This window comes from Salminus brasiliensis, chromosome 21 (genome assembly GCF_030463535.1).
Source record: "Salminus brasiliensis chromosome 21, fSalBra1.hap2, whole genome shotgun sequence".
Lineage (NCBI taxonomy): Eukaryota > Metazoa > Chordata > Actinopteri > Characiformes > Bryconidae > Salminus > Salminus brasiliensis.
Window position 1 is genome coordinate 708,176 of NC_132898.1, and position 21,491 is coordinate 729,666.

At 46.4% G+C, this 21,491-nt stretch overlaps 1 protein-coding gene across 1 annotated transcript; it reads right to left on the reverse strand.

Annotated features, from left to right (window-relative positions):
- Positions 1 to 19,181, reverse strand: nr1d4b (nuclear receptor subfamily 1, group D, member 4b). Its single transcript, XM_072666231.1, has 8 exons — positions 18,593 to 19,181; positions 8,850 to 9,194; positions 8,224 to 8,312; positions 7,979 to 8,123; positions 4,053 to 4,681; positions 3,018 to 3,203; positions 2,560 to 2,770; positions 1 to 1,642 (listed from the first exon to the last, which is right to left on the reverse strand). The coding sequence occupies exons 1-8, from the start codon at positions 18,606 to 18,608 to the stop codon at positions 1,446 to 1,448; spliced, it is 1,818 nt and encodes a 605-aa protein (XP_072522332.1). The 5' UTR covers positions 18,609 to 19,181; the 3' UTR covers positions 1 to 1,445.
- Between the last annotated feature and the right edge of the window lie 2,310 nt (positions 19,182 to 21,491).

The window sequence follows — 21,491 nt, forward strand, 5'->3', positions numbered from 1 at the left end:
AAGTGATCTGGTTTAATATCATATTTCATTTCTATGGGAGATGATTAACATAACACCTTTACAAAATATACATCATACGCCCGAGTGGGAGGTGAGCTGAAGACTAAGCTGAGTAACGTATGGTTGAACCAACCCACTGAAAAGATACACAGCTGCTTGTGTGCAGTTCTCACACATTACATGCCTTTACATGGAAGTGAGTGCCTTTACCGAATTAGTGTAGAATTCAACCTTCGACTTCGAGGAAGAACATTTAGTCCGTTCGACTCCCGTACAAAAGAGACTCCTCCACAAAAACGAGGGTCCCTCTGCAACTGTACATCTGCAAATCATATCACAAAGTACGGTATACTCCTTCAGAGTAGTTGTAAATAACGTAGATACAATATGTACAGCATGAGAACTCGATCCTTGGTACACAATTAGCTGTGTCTCGTACAAAAACACAACGTACAACGTCCCTGGTGAAACCATACAAAGGTCATACAGTCATATTCAGTGATAAGAAACAAATCAAGCAAACGGTTCGAATATAGTACACGTTTCTTCATACACAGCTTGACTGACAGAATACTACTAGGACATCTTTTAATGATGCGCATCTAAGTACAGTATGCGAGGAATGAGATTATTGCTGCACGCAAGTCTGCTGATGCAAACCTTCTGATATTGGAGAAAAACAACAGCTCAGCGTTTGTGCTAATAACTGATATGATCGATTTTCAATTTTCTTTCTGGGTCCACCAGGGGGTGCTGTTTGCAAAAAACAAAAAAAAACAACCATATCGCTCCTTCAGCACAAAAAAATGTCTGAGGCTGCTGGAGGTTTACTGGAGGTTTACTGCAGCTTACTGGGGCGAACAGGGTCAGGCAAAGCGCAGGAAGACAAAGTGAACACGGGCTAAGTCCGCAATCACAGGCCAAAACGAGGGTAAAGGCTAGAACCGAACACCAGAACAGCGTGGAGGAACAAAGACGGCTTTGTGATGCAGGGGTACATGAGCAGGGCTCCTGAAAGAGTACATATGAGTCTCTCGCCGTGTCCAAAAACAAGAAACAGGTGGAGGTAATAATGATTAGGGCGGTAGAGGACCAATCAGGATGGGAAGAACCGATGTGGGAGGGACTCCCAGTTGTTCGCCACTCATTACCAGTGCCCTCAGTTCCATCAAAACCCAACCAGAGAGTCAAATGTCAGGTCTGGTACCCTGCTGCCAACGGTGGAATGCTTCCCTGCAGGCTTTGCTGGTTGTGGTGATAGTGTGAGTGTCTGGAGTGCCCAAGATAACTCGACTCAAGGATCAGCTCTTCTCTCCTTAAGCTTTCCCTGACTTTACAGTCACAGCCACACCACACTGCCTTCGCTCCGTGCTCGCGCCCATGAAGGCAACAGTTTAGAACAGTTAGGTGTAGCACGTAGGAGCCGGTTGTGTGGCGTCTCCAGTTCAGGGGTCGATGCGGAAGGCCAGGAGCTTGTCGGAGTGCAGGTTGTTGAGTGTACGGAGGTCCGGAAGGCGCAGGAGCAGTTTGGGGAAGAGGGCGCTGTCTTCCGGCCGCCTGCGTGTGATAAGGGCCCGGAGAGCACCAATGAGGTCCTCCTGGAGCTGCTCCACAGCGGCCATGTCAGAGATGCCGGAGCGATCTGTCGGAGAAGAGAGGGAGAGGGGTTAGTCGAGGGTCGGTTCGGCACTGGAATGTTTTACCTAAGAAGGTGCTGCAATTTAGGTTATAACTGTCAGGTTATAACAACTGTGGAGTGACTTGAACCAGTATGAATCTGCACTGTCTAAGATTTCACAGTCTGAGAGTAATAAGAGAGTAGTAAGCGAATGTTAGTGATTTTAACTTGATGTAGTGGTTTGAATCCAGTATGAATCTGCACTGTGTAGTTTTCTCATTTTGAGAGGAATCATTTTTTAGAGGGTTTTATCCAGTATGAATCTGTTTACAGTATGGTAAGTGTTTTTAATCCAGTATGAGTTTTTTTTATAGCTTTCACAGTCTGACAGTACCTTTGTAGTGATATAAATCCAGTATGAATCTGCACTGTGTGGTGTTTTACAGTTGAATAATTGTGGAGTGGTTTGAATCCGGTATGAATCTGCAGGGTATGTAGTTTTCTTACAGTAATAATTGTATATCCAGCATGAATCCTTAGAGTGTATAATTTTCCCAATTTGAGAGGAATCATTTTGTAGTGGGTTTTATTCTGTAGTATGTGTAGATATTACAGTAGTTTTTGCAGCCTGTGAGTTATGATTTGTAGTGATTTTAATCCAGTATGAATCTGCAAGGTGTGTAGCTTTTAGTCTGACAGTAATAACTGTGGAGTGATTTTGCTCCAGTATGAATTTGTACTGCTAATATGAAGATTCAAACTTTGAGGAATCCGAGAATTTGGAGAGATGATCCCAAATTCTATTCCAGGTAAGGAATTTGGTCTCTAAACTGCTGCAGGTTAGAAATCCCAACTCTGGGAAGATCTCAAAGACCCTTGACTGCAGTTGGCTGGAAAAAGAGGACTGTCTGCAGGGCTTTTATTGACACAAGTGAACACACCTGCGGACACCAGCACTACAGCCATGAACAGCGCCATCTCGTCCGGCTCCAGCCCCATACTGCCCAGCTTCTCGCTGAACTCAAACATGGCGTCCAGCAGAGTGCTCATTCCCAGAGCCCGTAGCGATGCCAAAGGGTACTTCTGTCCATTCAGGAAGGTCACAGTCCGCTCTTTGGCATCAAACAGTGAGCAGAACCGCACCATCAGAACCTGCGGACAGCAAGAATGTGTGTATTAGAACAAGGGCTCGAACATGGGCTGTAAACCTATACTGAAAGCGTTTCTGATAAAACGGACACTTTACTGGAGCTGATAATAAGACAGGTGTATCTGCTTCGGTGCTTCACCTTCAAAACTAAGACTCAAAACTGCCCTCTCAGCACTTAATCAGAGCACCGCCACCTGCTTGTCCACTGGGTGGACAGCTCACCTGGCAGTGGATTATGAGGTTTCCTACCTGGAAGGTTCCTGCCTTCAGCAGCATGACCTGATCATGCTGACTCAGAGCCTGGAAGCCGGGGATGCTTTTGGCGAACTCCACCACTTCTTTAACCGCAGGGGTGAAGCACTGAGAGAACGCCTCCCACACCTGCTGACTGGTCTGACCCGCCGGTGACACGGGACACGCGTTCAGGGGACACGCCTGGAGGACAGGTAGAGAGAGGTAGACAACAAAGAGGGGAGAGAGAAAGAGAGAGAGAGAGAGATGGTCAGGTTATGGGACCAGGTTTAACTGCATTGTTTACATACACTATATGGACAAAAGTATTGGGACACCTGCTCCTTCATTGTTTCTTCTGAAATTAAGGGGATTAAAAAGAGTTGATCCTGCTTCTGTTGGAGTAACTGTCTCTACTGTCCAGAGAAGAAGACTTTCTACTAGATTCTGGAGCAGAACATTGCTGTGAGGATTTGATGGCAGTGAGTCTTAACACACTGAACTCCTAATGCAGAAAACATTAGGGTTTGGTTTTAGACTTTGTAAAACTTATACTAATTATGGTGCAGGCCCACACTTCAATTATTCTCTCTCTTAACTACATTACTGCCACAATTAGCATCATTCTTAAAAACCCTAAAACTGAACCCTGTGGAACTCCACAAAATGTAGAGCTCCACAGGGTGTGACATAGTGTTTTCAGCTTTGGGACTAATCCCTGAATAACCAGCCTATGTTTTAAGCAGTGTTGTACTGACTGGCATGATTATACCAGCTCTCAATTGTTAAACTCAAATATACAGCAGAACCTCACAAAATATTCAAACTTCAATATTAGCATATTAATGCTATAATATATTAGCATGTTTTTGTGATTTACTTTTTAGCTATTATATAATTACACACTGTGAGCCTCACAGCTCTCAGTAATATTAGCAATATTAGCGATCACCCAAGATATTGATCAGGCTCCAGAGGTTGTATAGAATTACACAATGCTGTTGTGACTGCTAGGGGCTTTCAAGGGTTAATCCATGTCTAAGAAACACATACCAGAACTTTAGCCCCAGCAGCCAGTCTCCAGGGACAGGACGTCTGACCCTTGGTCTCCACACCAGGGTAGCTGTTGTTATTGGCTGGGTAGCTCTGAGAAACCTGACTTCCTTGGCTCTGACTGGACGGCGCTGGGTAACTATAGCGGCTGTTGTCGATGGCTTGTTGGGTTGCTGGGTTGTTGTCATGGTGAGCAACCGGGCATCTGGCCTGGGTGTCATAGTTTGCCATGGACGAGGAGTGGGTGGGGTACGTCTGAGTAGCCACTGGGGCATGGGAATGAGGCTGAGGGTAGCTTGAGTCCTGAGGCTGAGCGTTCCGGAAGGACGAGGGATTACTGCTGCTGCTGCTGCTGCTGTTGTTGTTGTTGTTGTTGTTGTTGATGGTGTTGCTGTTGTCGTTGATCTTCACCAGTTTCTCCTCCCCGTTGACAAAGATGTTGCAATAAGCTTGAGACACAGCACCGATGGCCTCCTCTGGTTGGCCCTCTCTGGGACTGGGCGGGGCCTCCGTGGGCGTGGTTGAGTCGATGTCCATGGACGCCGATTCGTTCAGGCTGTTCATGTAGCTCTGCATCTCGTCCAGCAGTCGCTGCTTCTCTCGCTTCGGGATTCGGCCGAAACGAACAGCTAGGAGAAGAAGAGAGAACGCTATTGAGAACATGAGTGTAGAACCATAGCACTGTGTAGAACCAACAAATTAAAGAACTGTAAGAGGGTCTACATCATACAGTCTTTAAAAAATGGTTCTCTAAGGGTTCTTTAGGAAAGGCTTCAGTATAGAACCATGAACTTAACAAAAACCTATTTGAATGCTTAAAGGGTTCTTTGCATTGGTGGAAACCTTCTTGTAGATGGTTCTGATGAGCACCAAAAGGGTTCTACAACTGTATAGTGTAGAAAAGAACCATTTAACCAGTTAACTAAAGAATGCTTGAAGAACCACACTCTTGTGATGGAGGTGATGTTCACTCATGAAGCTAGAGGACACTTTTTGGTTCTCGTAAAGCTCTTAAACATCTTTGTTTCATGCTTAGAACCACTGGTACCATTTGAAGCTCACCATTTGGATAATTGATAAGATTAATTGGTTCTTTGAATGATTTATTGGATGGTTCTTTGTCTGCTTAAAGGGTTCTTCACATTGGTGGGAGATGGTACTGATTAACACCAACAATGGTTCCACTATTGTTGAGTCAAAAAAGTCAAGATCTATGTCGTTGAGATGTATGAGCATGGAGAATCTCATTAATTACATACAATGTAAAGGTTCTACATCCTTAAAAATTGAAGATCATTCCTGGAACCTCACATCCAGGCCGAGAACGTTGCGTAATACTGATCATCAGAGTGAGCCGAGTCCATGTTTGTTTAAAACCACGCTGGAGAACAGATCTCCATCCTTCTCCCATCCCCCCACCGCTCTGCCTCCATCACTTTACCTCCACTGGCACTTCTATTTATAGCCCCTGCTACTGTATGCTACACCCCCCTCCCCTTCTCACTCTTTCTGTTGCACTCTCGCTCGCACTCTCTCTCTCTCCTGCGGGGAAGTAGGTCACTGGGTCAGTAAGAGCAGAGGTGATGTCACTGAGGAAGATGAGCGACAGAGTGATGGACGGGTAGCGATGTGAGTGTCTCACCATGAGGTGAGAGGTCAGCAGGGGACAGGCGACTCACGAGGAGAACATTAAAAAGACCTAGAACCGAGACAGAACGGTTAAAACAGCACTGCGTTTGCACACAGAGAGACCGTCCGGGTTTTAGTGGCGTGGAATTATCATTTCTCCGGATTATGCCACCCTCTGTGCCCGGGTCGAAATACTGTGGGAAGTGACTGCAGACATGCGCTACGTGTCCAAAACTATCCAGACACCTCTTCAAATTAGTGAGTCCCATCATCCCCAACTCATCCCAAAAGTACTGGATGGAGCTCCTCCACCATCATTCCAGAGAACACAGTTCTTCCACTGCTCCACAGCTCAATACTGGGGGGCTTTATACCCCTCTAGCCCATGCCTGGCATTAGGCAGCATGGTGCCAATAGGGTCATGGTGTTTATCTGCTCCAGAGAGTCCTATTCTATTGGCAGTACTTCTCTACAGGGACTAGACAAGCTGTGCGTGTGCATTTGCACATCTGTGTCAGCAATGGGTGCACCTTAAAGTAGCTGAATGCATTCATTAGAGGGGTGTCCACAAACATTTGGACATACAGTGTATTAAAACTGACTTTTGCACAAGACTGAAGTGAAGGTGAGCTGGAGGGTGTGTGCTGAGATGCAGGATGTACTGTTTATAGATCAGTGGCCATCAGGATAAGGGATTAGGGAACCAGTCCTGCAGAGCTGGGACGGGAAACAGGTTTACTGGGATAAGGGGGTGGAATCTTGTAGGCCACAGCCTGGAGACTCCAGAGCTCCCACTGGGTCTGAATAGGTGAGCGGCGGATGGAGGAACAGGATTAGTCGACTAATGTCCTGCAGTGAATCACCAACGAAGTGCTTTTCCACCCCGAATACGAGAGGCCCTAAAAATATCTGCACAACCTGTAATCACAGCTCCGGCACCAGCGGAAACAAGGGCACGCGAGAGCTGTGAAGTTGATAAATGATGCTGCATATCATTTCGCTTTCCGGCTTTTTAGGTCACCTAAATATGTAAGCTAGCTCCAGAAAAAATGATTTATTACCGGCACAATTTACTGTGCTCTCAGGAGACTGCGGCGTCCTGCAGGGACAGCGTTTACTGGAGGACACGGTGTAGAGCTCGCTTGATTTCACAGCAAACTAATAGCTTCATATTGGAGAACGACTTCATTAATTTAGCGTTAGCGCCCGCTTCTTAATTAATTCTACAATGCAGAAGAAATGAAGTCCTAACCCGAGCTGCGTGGGGTGAGTGGGGTGCGCGAGGCAGGGTGTGGAGCACCCAGCGCGTTCCCAATTCCCAAAATAAGGCCAATTCACTATAGTTTGCAGCGTGAATGATGACTTGTGGGACCACCAAGTTCCCACTGTAATAAATCAGTGTCTACAGGTGCAAAAGTAGGAAAAATAAAAAGAACGGAGGTGGGAATGTGGGGCAAAAAGAGTGGAGAGGAGAGATTCACGTCGGTTTTAGAATGGCTTGAGATATTAAAGGGTCTGTACCCAACATTCTGGCTGTGTTTTATATTTTCCCTCTAAAGTTTAATTAGGTTTATGTACCAAAAACCATCATAATGCCATTTAACTTGCCCAACGTCTCTTAGAATTGTACAGGTTTTATGTAACTATGGCTTTAGGAATGACATCTGCTGATATATGCAAATGAAAAGTCAGCTCTGATTGGCTGTACCTCACACCTGTACACTCACACTTATAACTTCAGTGGGAGTGCTTAGTTCTTAGTGTTTTTCTTTTACTTAGCTTTACATTTGTGTACTATACTATATATATATATATATATATATATATTTTTTTTTTTTTTTTAATGTTGATATTATAAGAGGCTGATATGGTCAGGCTGATATTATAAGATTATATGAGTAAATGGAGGAATTCCATAGTACAGCGTAACGGCTTGTTTCTGCTGAGCACATGACAAAAAACTTTTTGGAGGTTTGGTGACATCACAAGAACAATGGATATGTAAATGTGCTGGATTTCTGTGACATCACAAAAGTTTCTATGTTTGACCAGTACGCTTTCAAATTAACCAAGTTTACCAGTTTACTAGGGTTTGTTGCAGCAGTACCACAGAAAAACCTTTTTTGGGATCCAGGATGAAGTTCTAGGAGGGAGGAACTTAGTATAGGTTCTTTGAAAGGTTCTTCAGAAAACCAAAGGTTCTTCTGTGGTTTTTCTGTGCTCCAAAGAACCCAGTTTGGCATCAGCTTTATTGTGAAGAATCGGTGAAGACACGAGGACGCTCTGGAAGTTCTTACCATCTCTGGACATGCCGACGGAGAGACACTTCTTGAAGCGGCAGTGCTGACATCGGTTCCTGTTCATCCTCATGATCAAACAGTTCTCGTTCTTCACGCACATCTTATAGTGGATGTTCTGCTGGATGCTGCGCCTGAAGAACCCCTGAGGAGAAGAACAGGAGGTCAGCGTGTGCATAGAGATGGACCGTGTTTGGCACCCATTATGAGTTCTCTGTGTTGGTGTGTGTGTGTCTGTCCCTTACCTTGCATCCCTCACATGCATGGACTCCATAGTGGAACCCGGATGCGATATCTCCGCAGACTTTGCAGAGTAGCACCATACCACCTGTTTCTGAGAGCACAAAAAGAACATCACCCATCATCATTACATTATTACTCATTATTCTTTTATTTTACATATACTTATATACATATATGGACAAAAGTATTGGGACACCTACACTTTACACCTACAGAAGTTTATATGCCATCTCATTCTAAACCCACAGGCTGTATTAATAAGGAGCTGGTCCCCCTTTAACAGCAGCTCTACCAGCAGGAGGTCTGGAGCTCTGCTGCAGTTACTGAGTCAGTTGGAGGCTTTTCTGCACTCTGCTCTGAGCTCAGCACTCGGCCCTGACCCCGCTCTGTAACTTTACGTGGTCTGACAGACACTCGGTGGCTGAGCTGCTCTCTGTGAGCTGTTCCTCCTAAACTCTTCCACTGTTCAATAATAACACCACTCACAGCTGATGGAGGAAGATCTAGGAGGGAGGAAATTTCACACACCTGAATTCAGTGATTAAGAGGGGTGTCCCAATACTTTTGCATATATTATAAAATATTTGATATCTGAATATGATAAACACAGTCAGAAGATGTTACTCACTCGTAAAAGTCCCGGTAAACCCGCACGGCCTCTTGCCCACCAGTGGGTGAGAGTATGTGTTCTGGCCGGTCGTAGTCACTGGCGGGCTGACGGAGTGGACCGCCGGCGTGCTGCTCACTTCGGGGAACTGAAAGACCAGCTTGGGAGAAGGTGGCGTGCCCGCCCCCGTGCTGCCATTGCTGCTGGACCCTCTCTGCTTGAGGGCGCCGATTTCCGTTAAAGATACCTCCTCTGGAGAAGAAGGCTGCGAGTGAGACGAGGGCGACTGGGTCTGATAGCCACTCGAGGGGCTGCCAGGGCTGGGGCTGGCACTGCCAGTGGAGCTGGCATACAGAATAACGCTGCCTGTGGTGGAGAGAGGAGAGAGCAAAACAGAGAGAGAGAGAGAGAGAGAGAGAGAGAGATTCTTCAGACAGTGATACACAAACTCCAATAATGCGGCTGTGCTTCACACACACACACACACACACACACACACCACCGCGTCAGTGTCACTGAGAGATGATATCTGGTCAGTTGTGGCCCCTGATTGGGGTTTCTCACCAAAATAAAAGAAGCAGGGAAACTGAATGTAAACACGGTCACTCACATTACTTACACACGCTTGGAGTAGGCGGGGTCACCACAGGTCACATAAGTGTTTCTGATAAAATGGCCAAAAAAATTAGTGTGGACACAAAGTAGGTGTTTTTTAAAAAAGTGGGCAGTGGACTCTAAACACTACATGTCCAAATGTTTGTGGACATCCTTTCTAATGAATTCATTCAGCTACTTGAAGCTGCACCCATTGCTGACACAGATGTGCAAATGCACACACAGCTTGTCTAGTCCCTGTAGAGAAGAAGAAGTTCTGCCAATGATGGTGGAGGAGCTCCATCCAATACTTTTAGAAGGAGTTGGGGATGATGAGGTGGGGTGGAGATCTCCCAAAGCCTTGACCTCACTAACATGCTTGTTGCTGAATGCAATCAAATCCTCACAGCAATGCTCCTCCTCCAGACTCTAGTAGAAAGTCTTCTTCTCTGGACAGTAGAGACAGTTACTCCAACAGAAGCAGGGTCAGCTCTTTAATACCCTTGATTTCAGAATGTGTGTGTGTGTGTGTGTGAATGTGTGTGTGTGTGTGTGTGAATGTGTGTGTGTGTGTGTGTGTGAATATGTGTGTGTGTGTGTGTGGGGGGGGGGGGTACTTTATAAGCTCTCTTTCTTGTTTGTGTGTTTAAAGGTCATTTTTCAAAGACTCTTTTGTCTTTGAGAGAACGCGCTGTCATTTGATGTGTGCGCGCGGCAGATATCTAGAACACAGTGGTTAAAGGGACCGTGTTCTCTGGGTTCTCTGTGTTCTCTCTGTCCCACTGCAGCAGGAACACAGTGTTCGAAAGCAGCTCGCGCCTCTTCTTTGGAAGAGAACTCGGAACTGTCTCATTACTCACATGTTCCCTCCCTCCCTCCCTCCCTCCCTCCTCCTCCTCCTCCTCCTCCTCCTCCTCCTCCTCCTCCTCCTCCTCCCTGAGCTTCTCCATCATATCGGATCATGCGCCGCTCTTGGACACGCCCCGAAGCTCACGTGGCTGCAGCCTTAGCCTCGCTCGCTCTAAAACACCCCTGCGCACGCCTTCCCACAACCCCCCCCCGCCCCTGGCCGCGCGCCCGCAGCTCGCGCTCGAGCTGCCAGCCACCTGACCGCGAGCTCACATGCACTCCTGACACAGTTCCCGCCCCGGCGCTCGGGCTCGGTTCCGCAGTCCCGTGCACGAGACGACCGTCACTGCGCTTAAAGAATAGCGCGAGCTCGGCGGTCACGTTTGTAGCGCGAGCGCTTTTTTTAAACAGTCATGCTGCTGTGCGTGCAGCCGGGAGTCACCGGAAATGCGGGCGGGCGCGAGAACGTGACGGTCACGTTTGCTCACCATACGAGGTTGTTTTGGTCGAGCGAGGTTTAGCGACTGAGAGAGAGAGAGCGCGCGCGCTGTGTGAAGCAGACCTCGGTCTCTCTGCAGATGAAGGTCAGGCTGACTCTACATGAACTGTGTGTCCAGTCAGTCAGCAGTTGGTGAACACTGGGCTCCACTGACACAGTTCAGCACTGGTGGTGACGTCATGCAGTTTATGGATAGACGGTGGCTACAACTGGTTGACCGGCACGTCTAAAGCGGTTGACCAACCAAGCCGGTCACTTGAATAATCAAACTGATTGATTAGCATGACCCACTTGGTCAGCTTAACCTAGCTGGTCCATCAGCATGACAGAGCTGGTTGACCACCATAATCAGTAAAGCCAAGCTGGTCAATCAGCATGGCCATCTTTACCTAACTGTTGGACCAGCATGACCAACACAACTAATCTAGTCGACCAGTGTGACCAAAGTGTTTGACCAAGCTAGTTGACTACATCAACCAAGCTGATTGACCACCATGATCAGCACCATGACCCAGCTGGTGGACCTGCATAGCCAAGCTAGTCCTGTAGCTTGAGCAACTTGGTCAACAATCTGATTGACCAAGCTGGTGGACCAGCGTTACCAGCATAACCAGGCTGGTCAATGAGCATAGCCATCTTTACCAAAGTGTTGGACCAGCATGACCAACACAACTAATCTAGTTGACTAGCGTGACCAAAGTGTTTGACCAAGCTGGTTGACCACCATGATCAGCATAACCCAGCTGGTGGACCTGCATAGCCAAGCTAGTCCTGTAGCTTGAGCAACTTGGTCAACAACCTTGACCAACCTGGTGGACCAGCTAAACCATCACACTGAACTAAAAACATGATTGACCTTGGTCAACCTTTAAACTGGTCTACCAGCAGGTCAACCAGCAGGTCTACCAGCAGGTCAACCAGCAGGTCAACCAGCAGGTCTACCAGCAGGTCAACCAGCAGGTCTACCAGTGTTCTTTTCCTGTCCTGGTGTGAAAATCTCAAATTCCGTTTCAGGAGTTAGAGCAACATTAATATCAACGAGGGACGTCAGTTTTATAAGGGTCCACAAATGACCGGTGGGCTGCGTTCTCTTCACGATCAATCCTGATCAGCTGATTAACATATTCATTTTTAATGGTGTCAGTGTAAACCGCAGTGGTTCTAGAGCGCTGCCGGTCCTGCAGAGCGGATGTTGAAAATAATTAGCCTGTCCTTTTTCAGCTCGGCCTCAGAAATCATTCAGTAGAGGAGATTACAGCAGGATAAGCCTCCGAACTGGGCTGTTATTCTCGTAAACACGTCCAGTTCTCTGGAGAGGGTGGGGGAAAATCTCATCAAACAAGGCTAGTCCTCTCATTCCACAGATACTCCCTGCTCCAGTGACTGATAGCTTCCCCTGCACCCCCAGGATTTCTCCACAAGTGCAATCATAACATCTCCTGAAGTCAGGAGCGCTACCCCACCCTGTAATTACTCTCCAACCATGCACATGTTGACGGAATCAGGTCCCAAACCTGTTTTGCTCTCATGTTTTGTGTGTTTAAGGTGTTTCAGGTTCCAAAGTGCCTGCAATTCAGCGAGGGGGACGCTTGCTTTATCTTTACAGTGCCTTATCTTCTGCAGCCCACCAGTTAATGTATAGCCTACAGTGATATGTGGGTTATCTGTGTGGACCTACATGTAAAGGAACACCACTTACTGTACATACATTAACCTGCGATTGGCAAACACTGCAGCTGTACTAGTACACCTCCCTGTTTTTCCTGGAAGTCACATTTCAAAGAACCCAAGAGCTCATTTCTGCATGAGTTGCAAATAAACCCACCAGTGCAGTTTTATATGGAGTGATGATGATGATGATGATGATGATGATGAAGGTAAAATAGTGAATAGAGAATCTGAACTAATGCAGTTTTCTTTAGGGACTACTTTCTGTAGCCGCACTACACCCTGCAGCATGTATCCCTCCACCATTTTAATGATCTGATTTTAAAAGCAGGTTCTAGAGCCGAACTCTTCTCAGAACTCTGGTAGAACCGTGTCTCAGGCATCAGGCAGCGTCTTCATCACCATTAGGTGAAGAACTTTCTGTGAGGAGCTTTTATTATTAGAGCTTCAGACGTCTGCTTCCCTTCACCTCCACTGTAGAACCACAGCTCTGACTGGGGGAGCTTATCTAGAACCTCCACTGTAGAACCACAGCTCTGACTTTCTCTAGAACGTGACATTTCACACCAAACGCTGCTCTGAGGTTTTTATTTGTGTATTTTTTAATAAATAATAAGCAGGCCAGTGAATATGGCGTTGGTGATGGCACCGTGATGACATTGACCCTTACTCTGAATTCCTCTCCGGGAGAACGCACAGCAGCTAAAAGCAAAGCGAAGATTTAATGGCAGCGAAGTTTCATCATCGATCGTCTTGATGCAGAGCCATTGATTTCTTGCCTTCCTGTTCCCCTTTAGGAGCGAGCGGAGAGCCAGGAGCTGCTGTGAGAAAGTAGGGCAGTATTACTTTATCTGGAAGCGCTGCTCATTAAACGGAGCGCAACTGCACTCAGCAGCAGATAATAGCAGCAATTTTGTGGGATATCTTGTCGTTTTGTTGTTCTGTTCCTGCCTCCGGTCAGCCCTCATCGGCCTTGCTGGCTATTTAAACCGAGCATGATTACAGTCAAGCACTGTAGAACACTGTGCGTGTGTGTGTGTGTGTGTGCTGTCTTTAACCCACTTCATGCTAGAGTTTAACTGGTATTTGGCTCGCAGGTAGAGTAGCAGTTCTGTAAATGATTTAGTGTGTGCACAGCCTGCAGGTCAGTAGCCTGGCCTACCTGAGGAACTGGAAAGCCTTTACTGTACACAGAGAGCCCAAAGCCCACGGTTTGTTGTACATTAGGGATAGGCGGATCAATACTGATGTTTATTAGATGTATAATCAATAATAACTAATGGTATCACCCATCCCTAATGAAGGCCTACATTATACATTTGTGGACACTCTTTCTAATGAATGCATTCAGCTACTTTAAGTTGCACCCATTGCTGACACAGATGTGCAAATGCACACACACAGCTTGTCTAGTCCCTGTAGAGAAGAAGTACTGCCAATAGAATAGGACTCTCTGGAGCAGATCAACATCATGACCCTATTGGCTCCATGCTGCCTAATAATGCCAGGCGTGGGCTAGAGGGGTATAAAGCCCCCCAGCATTGAGGAGCTGTGGAGCAGTGGAGGAACTGTGTTCTCTGGAATGATGGATGGTGGAGCTCCATCCAGTACTTCTGGGATGAGTTGGGGAGTTGAGGATGGAGTGGAGATTATTCAACATCCTGACTTCACAAATGCTCTTCTTGCTGAATGCAATCAAATCCTCACAGCAATGTTTCTCCAAAATCTAGTAGAAAGTCCTCTCTTTCCTGGGCAGTAGTGACAGTTACTCCAAAAACAAACTCTTTTTTAATACCCTTGATTTCAGAAGAAACATAAGCGAGCAGGTGTCCCAATACTTTTGTCATTTTTTTTTACCATTTACCTGCTGTAAAAGAATAATATCCTACATTGTTCATTCTGAAAAGGGTATTAGCCAGGAGCTTGTCCCCCTTCGCTGCAGTAACTGCCTTTTTGGCTTTACATTAGATGTTGGAACATTGCTGTGAGGAGGATTTGATTGCAATCAGACACTATACATTAGGGTTGGATGGAGCTCCGGCTTTCCAGGAAACACAGTTCCACTACACAGTTCTTTAAAACCAAAGCAATAGAGGAACCCTTTCCGCTGCTGTACACAGAACCATGGCAACCACCTGAAGACAAAACATGGTAGAACCGAAACAGGGTCTTTATGAAAGAATGAAGAACCCCTTTTATGGGTACAGTGGAACCTTGTTTGGTGATATATAGAACCAGCTACAGGAGGTTTCCCTTGTGCATGACGGGCTCTTTAACCAGCATGCAGATGGTTCTTGGAGTTGTCATGGTTCTATTTAGGGGCTTTATTGGGTGCCCCTCTAGCCCTGACCTTATAGGCTCATGTGCAGCGTCCTATTTCTGTTGACAGCTGAAATTATGGGAGCATACATTCATAAGGAAGTCTGTCTGAATACTTTTGGACACTTAGGGTTAAGCCCTGAAAGATAGAACCGTAACCAAGGCTTTATCTAGAACCTAGAAGAATAACACGAGCCGCTTGCACTGGGCTGAATCTGTGACCCACTGACCGCCGGATCACAACAACAGAGAGCGAAATAGAGAGCGCGAGCGAGAGACATGGGGTGCGCGCGCGGGCAGCATGAGAAACGGGCGCTTTGAGAGGGGGGGGGGCGTGCTCGGGAAATCACGCGTGGCACGTGGCGCTTGGAGCTGGTCCACGTGACGGGGACTACAGGCAGGCGCGAGAAGGCGGGCTGCCCTGCTGTGCCTAGCGCTCGTGCAGAGCTTTGTTGCCATGTGAAAAACAAGCCGCGGTGGGCGGGGTCGCCTCGCGCTGCGTAAATATGCGGCTGACACTCGAGCGGCGATATTAATAACCCTGAGCGCGAGCTAATGGCACCGATCTCAAGGTTCTAGATGTTGTTAGGAGAAAGAAGCCCCCGCACGCGGACTCGATGCACCATTAACCCAGTAATGTCCTCATCAGTGCACACACACACACACACACACACACACACCGTCTAATAGAAACGGGTTCTTCCATGGTTCTTTAGTAAGGGCAGCTGGGTTCTGTGGACTATAACCAAAAAAGGGTTCTTTGAAGTTTGAAGGAACCCCTTTTGGTGCAACATTTTTTGAGTCGTAATGGTTCTATGTAAAAAAGGCTTTTTAACTCATAACAAGAACCCTTTTTTGGTGCTTTAAAGAACCATCTACAAAAGGTTTTTATTCATGCATGCAAATGGTTCTATGTAGAGTACGTTCTTTAACGCTTCTTAAGTAGAGGCAGTGGTTCTGTACCTACTTTAAAATGTTGCAGAACCCTTAAAACAGAATTTGAGCAGTCATGGTTTTTCTCTACAGAACCAGACCCACCACTATCTAGAACTTCCCCATTACACGATGCTAACCAGTGCTGGGAGTGTGAAGGTTAGAGACATGAAGAAGCTCCATCACTTTTCTCAAACTGCCGCTAACACACCACCACTGGAGCTCAGCATGCTCAGAGAAGCTAACGCTAACTGCTAATTATGTTCCGTCAGCTATCAGACGCTCACGCTGGCTAGGCATCATCATGCTGGGTGATGGGGAAGAGGGACGACTGTCCTACCCACCCAGAGAGACAGGAGACAGTTATGCTTTCTGGGATTCACAGTCACTTACGGATGGCTATGGCATCACTGGGGATGAAACCTGCAACCTTCTGATGCCAAAGCAAAATTCCACTTTTTACCTCCATCTGTATGTATTTATATATATATATATATATTCTCTACAGGGACTAGACAAGCTGTGTATGTGCATTTGCACACCCGTGTCAGCAATTAGAATAAATACTAATAACATTCATATGAAAGCATATGAAAGTCTTTCATCCTCACTGTTCATTAAAACATCTCAGAAGTTCTCCTCCTCCAAAATGCCACAAAACTCAGGTCTCTAAACCTGACTGTTCTCTGATTCTGCATCGGTTCTAGCTCTGCTGTCAGGTTCTAGCTCTGCGCCGTCTCACATCCATAACAACACACACTACTGTGTTACTGTAACAAGGTCATCAAGCAGACCAGCCTCGCCCATGAGCATCTCGACATCTCCTCCACCCCGGAGGTCAGGCTGATTAGCTCCGACTCGTGCTCTCCTCACAGGTAGTCATCAAAGCATTCTCACATGTTGCAGCTTAGCATGTGCTGTCACTGACAGGCCACACGTGCTGTGGAGACGGAGAGGGGGAGGAGGACGATGAGGAGGAGGAGGAGGAGGAGAGCTGGGGTCAGACACAAAACCGTGTCCAGCGCTTCTGGGAAAATAAAGGGAGTCACCGGTGCAGGAGCGTGACTTGGTTAATGAATCGAGGCATGAAATCAAGCATCCTGGTCGAGGTCGCAGAAGGGAAACACCTTTAATAGTAGCCAAGAGAGCTGAGGGGTTGCACTGCAGAGCCCCGCCCCTCTGTGGGAGCCACGTGCAGTAGGTCGCCAGCGGGACCAGCCCAGCACGCTTTAACTCTTACCGTCCAGATCCGGGGGTTTGAACAGTATAGTTTTTAAAAAGTTGAAATTTAGGTCATATGGAAGTGTCACTTTTACTATTAAATAAAATATTAACATAATAAATATTATTAATTAACTTAGTAATATTATTAAACAAATACATAATAATATTTGTTATTAGAATTATTTCTTATATATATAATTCCTATATACATACCCATACCTTATGTATAAATATATTTAAAGTTTGGGTACCCCTGCTAATTTAAAATGTTCTTATATACCTTTAAATAAATCATTCTCAAGACATCCTTACACCCAACTTTAATCCCTTTAACGTGAATCTGAACCAGTCCAGAGCACGCAGAGTTCCCTGCCTGGGCAGGAACAGGTTAAAGCCTCTCCACACAGTTTAAAAAGCGACTTACTAGAAATCAGAAAACACGTGAGTCTGTTTACACCATCACACCCGTTAAAAACATCCTGAGAGCCAACTTTCCCAGGACTTCCCTCAGTTCAGCCTGGGCTGGAGAGCTTTAGGAGGAGCAGAGAGCTGCACGTGAGTTTGTTTACATGCGGGGAGGAAGGAAGTGAGGAAGTGGCAGCGATGGACACCAGAGAGACCCTGGACACAAGTGGACAGAACTCCACAGAATCAGCAGCTGTAGCAGCGCATCCGTCCAGCTTGTAGTAACTTTAATGCTTTCATAGGTCACCTGGGGTGACAGCAGCAGTGCACTGCCGAGGTGATGCCCATGAAACGCATCGCTACGCCTGGCTCACAGAACTGCAGTACACACGAGGGAGGGAAGGGTGGATGCACCCACCCACCCACCCACCCACCTTTAGGAACACTGTTCGTGTTATTCTGTCCCTATTTACTAACACCAACAAGTTATGCAAAAGTTTGGCCACCCCTGTTCAAACTGCATATTTAATTGATATCAGTATACAGTATACCCATATATAACCCCCAAGACTATACAATACCACACTAAATATGCAAAATATAAAATATGAATAATAATCACTAATAATTGCTATGTTAGTTAGTTTACTGGTTGGACATGAATGGGTTAAAGCCTCGCCACACAGTTTAACAGATAGTACTTTTGTAAGTTCTTTGGGGTGACAGCAGAGTTGCAATGCTAATGTACTGTTATATCAATATTATATATATATATAAGTAGTTATATCAATAGTTTTATACAAACATATATATATACATACTTACAGTATACATTTATGCATCTATAGGCATCACTATATATACATCAGTTTAACTGACATTAACAGCACTAGATGTATAGGTCCTCTGGGGTGACAACAGCAGTGCAATGCTAATGTAATGCACAAGATATATATATATATATACACACACACACACACACACACACACCCACACACACACGTGTATGTATTTATATGTTGCTACAGTTTAACTGACATCAATCTTTACTACTATTTGCCATATGTCATCTTGTGTGACAGTGTCAATGCAATGCTACAGTATTCCACATGGCAACAGAAATATGGAATATGGTCCCTATTCAGTGCAATGCAGAATGAGAATTGAACCCAACCCTTAAGAACACTGTCCACGTTATTCTGTCCGAATCTATCCACCACCATCCCCACTGCCTCATGCCCACCAGCAGCTGATGCATTGGAAGCCCACTCACCTGGACTGTTGTCCATCGTGTGTTTGCAGGAGGTTCCTAAAGAGGGTGAAGCAGCGTGTCTTAGTCGCGAGACAGGAGATCTGTATCCATACAGGTGAGACCAGTGTCAGGAGCAGTGTGGAGCAACGAGAAGGTGATGCAATCCAGAAGCAGAAGCACTGCTGATGTCTCTGGTGTTCCTCAGGTGGACCCTGCGCTGACGTGTGAGACCTCAAGCATTCTCGCGAGCAGAGTGTGTACAGTGGTGTACAGTAGAGCTCAGCAATCCCGCGGTACTGTCTGCGTGTTCTGTCAGCGCACGCACGGAGCTGCTTTGACTAGCACGAGCGCCTACCTCAGGTGCTTTCAGGTGGCCCCTCCCTCTGTTTGTGTTTTTGTGTGCCAGGGATTACTCTCTCTCTCTCTCTCTCTCTCACGCACGCGCGCGCCCTCTTGCTCTCACTGTCACGCTCCTTTGGTGTCTTGTGTGTGTGTGTGTGTGTGTGTGTGTATGCGTGTGTGTCTCTATGCTCGTTCTCACGTTCTGATTGGCTGCCTCGCGGAGGCGAGACGCGCTGCGCTGATCTGACATTGAACGTGGCTGCGCTGGAGGCGCGCGGCATGTGCGCGCGGCATGTGAGCGCTGGCGACCGCTGCCCTACTGACACACATTTTATGCAAATACATGCCGGAGGGGGGCGGGGCCTCGGCTCAAGCACATGCGGCGTGGGCGGAGCTCAGCGTGACTGCCTCTCGAGCTGCTTCTTTCTCGCACGGGCTATTCGGCTCTCTCTCTCACACACGCGCAGCTCCACAACGTGTCCAAAAGTATTTGGACACAGTCTCCTCCAGCCTTTCTTTTGAAGTCAGTGATGCTGGTAAAGAGTTAGCAGCAGTAACAGCTTCTACTCTGTTAGGAAGAGATGTTGGAACATTGCTGTGAGGAGAATTTGATTGCATTCAGCCACATGAGAGATTTCTGGAAGTTCTGGAAGGGATCAAATGGAGCTCGGGCACTCTAGAGAACATCCTTAGAAAGCGATGGTTCTACAAAGGCTGCAGTAGATGGTTGGTGCAGCGCAGAAGGTGACAACCCCACCCTCCTTGTGATAAACTAGGGCTCAAGACCACTCAAGATCACTAAGACCTAAAGCTCTACTCTGTTCAGAAGAGAGATGTTGGAACATTGCTGTGAGGACGGTTTGATGTTTGGGTTCTAGATATTAAACAGCATTTCAAAGGGATTGGATGGAGGGGTAGCAGTGCTTCTGTGTACAGTAGATGGTCCTAGCGGCAAACGGGGGTTCAATTCCCTGGCCCAGCACACACACACCAGCCTACACCAAAGAGCCCTTAGGCACAACTCTAACACTACAAACCAAAGGAGTCTACTACTTGCTGTGACGAGGATTTGATTGTATTCAGCCACGCCATGAGAGCTTTAGTGACTGGATTGAGGTCAATCACTCCAGAGAGCACTTTTCCTTAGAACAGAGGGCTCTTTAAGGGTTCTTTAATTAAAGCAGTGGTTTTACATACAGTAGCTGGCCCAAGTAGCAAACAGGGGTTCAATTCCCTGACCAGCAAGTGGGCCAGTCTACACCAATAAGAGTCCTTAAGCAAGACCCTAACGCTACAAATCAGGGCTTTTAATGAGGCTTTTGCTTCAGTAACAGCCTCTACTCTATTGGAAAGAGAAGTTCGAACATTGCTGTGAGGAGGATTTGATTTGACTGCATTCAGCCATACCATGGATCTCATTTAGTAAACAATCCCATAGGGACTGGATGGAGCTCAATCACGCCAAATAACATCCTTAGAAAAGAGGTCTCTTTAATAAAAGAAATGGTTCTTTATATGTTCTATATATCTTTATAGTGGTTAGCAACCACACCCTCCCCATGGCGAACTGGGGTTCAATTCCCCGATCAGGCATGAACACCACTCTAGCACAATAACAGTCCTTGGCCGAGACTCTAAACTCTACTTTCACCTCAAATTGTCAGTTTCAGTGTTTCCTCTGAAATCAGGGGTAATAATAATATGTTAACTGCAGTAAGATCCTCTTCTCTATTTGGAGGAGATGTTGGAACACTGTTGTGAAGAGGTTTGATTGCATTCAGCCACACAAGAGCATCAGTGAGTTCAGGGATGATGCTTAAGTTCTAGATCGCAAACACCATCCCAAAGGGATGGGATGGAGCTCAATCCCTCCAGAGAACATTCTTAGAGAAGGAATGGCTCCTTAGTGAAACTGTATACAGTAGAAGGTTGGTGTAGCAGCGTAGTGGTTAACAACACTGTCCTCCCTGCAGCAGACTATCCCCCAGCCAGACAAACACACCACTCATACACCAATGAACCTACCTAAACCTCTACTTTTCTGCACTATTCCTGAAATCAGAGATATTATTAAGATGTTTGCTGAAGTAACAGCCTCTGCTCTGTTGGGAGGAGATGTTGGAACACTGCTGTGAGGAGAATTTGACTGCATTCAGCCACACAAGAGCATCAGTGAGGTCAGGGAGTGATGTATTCAAATGGATTCAACAAATGGATAAGCCATGAATGCAGATCCATCACAGCTTATTTGAATGCTTATACGGTTCTATGCCTGGTTAACTAGTTATCTGTTATAGTGAGAAATGCTATAAATGGTTCCTTAAAGGCTATTATTCATTATACAGGCTCTATATAGCAATAAAAAAGGCCCCAAAACCCAGTTACAACATATAAGACCCTTTGAAGTGTCCGGATACTTTTGGACATGCGGTGTCTTTAGCGCGTCTCTTCAGTCTCCAGTCAGTATCTGAGAGGGGTGGACATGGAAAGGAGTGGGTGTACCTCAAACTAGATGAATGTCTGGACATTTTTGGACAGACTTACAAAACAGTAGGGAAGGAAACAGCTCGTGCTTGGA

Coding starts and splice junctions, on each gene's coding strand:
- nr1d4b (XM_072666231.1), bottom strand. Junction 8,124..8,223: donor ATGCATGTGAGGGATGCAAG/GTAAGGGACAGA, acceptor TCTTCTCCTCAG/GGGTTCTTCAGGCGCAGCAT. Junction 1,643..2,559: donor TGTAGTGCTGGTGTCCGCAG/GTGTGTTCACTT, acceptor CTTCTCCGACAG/ATCGCTCCGGCATCTCTGAC.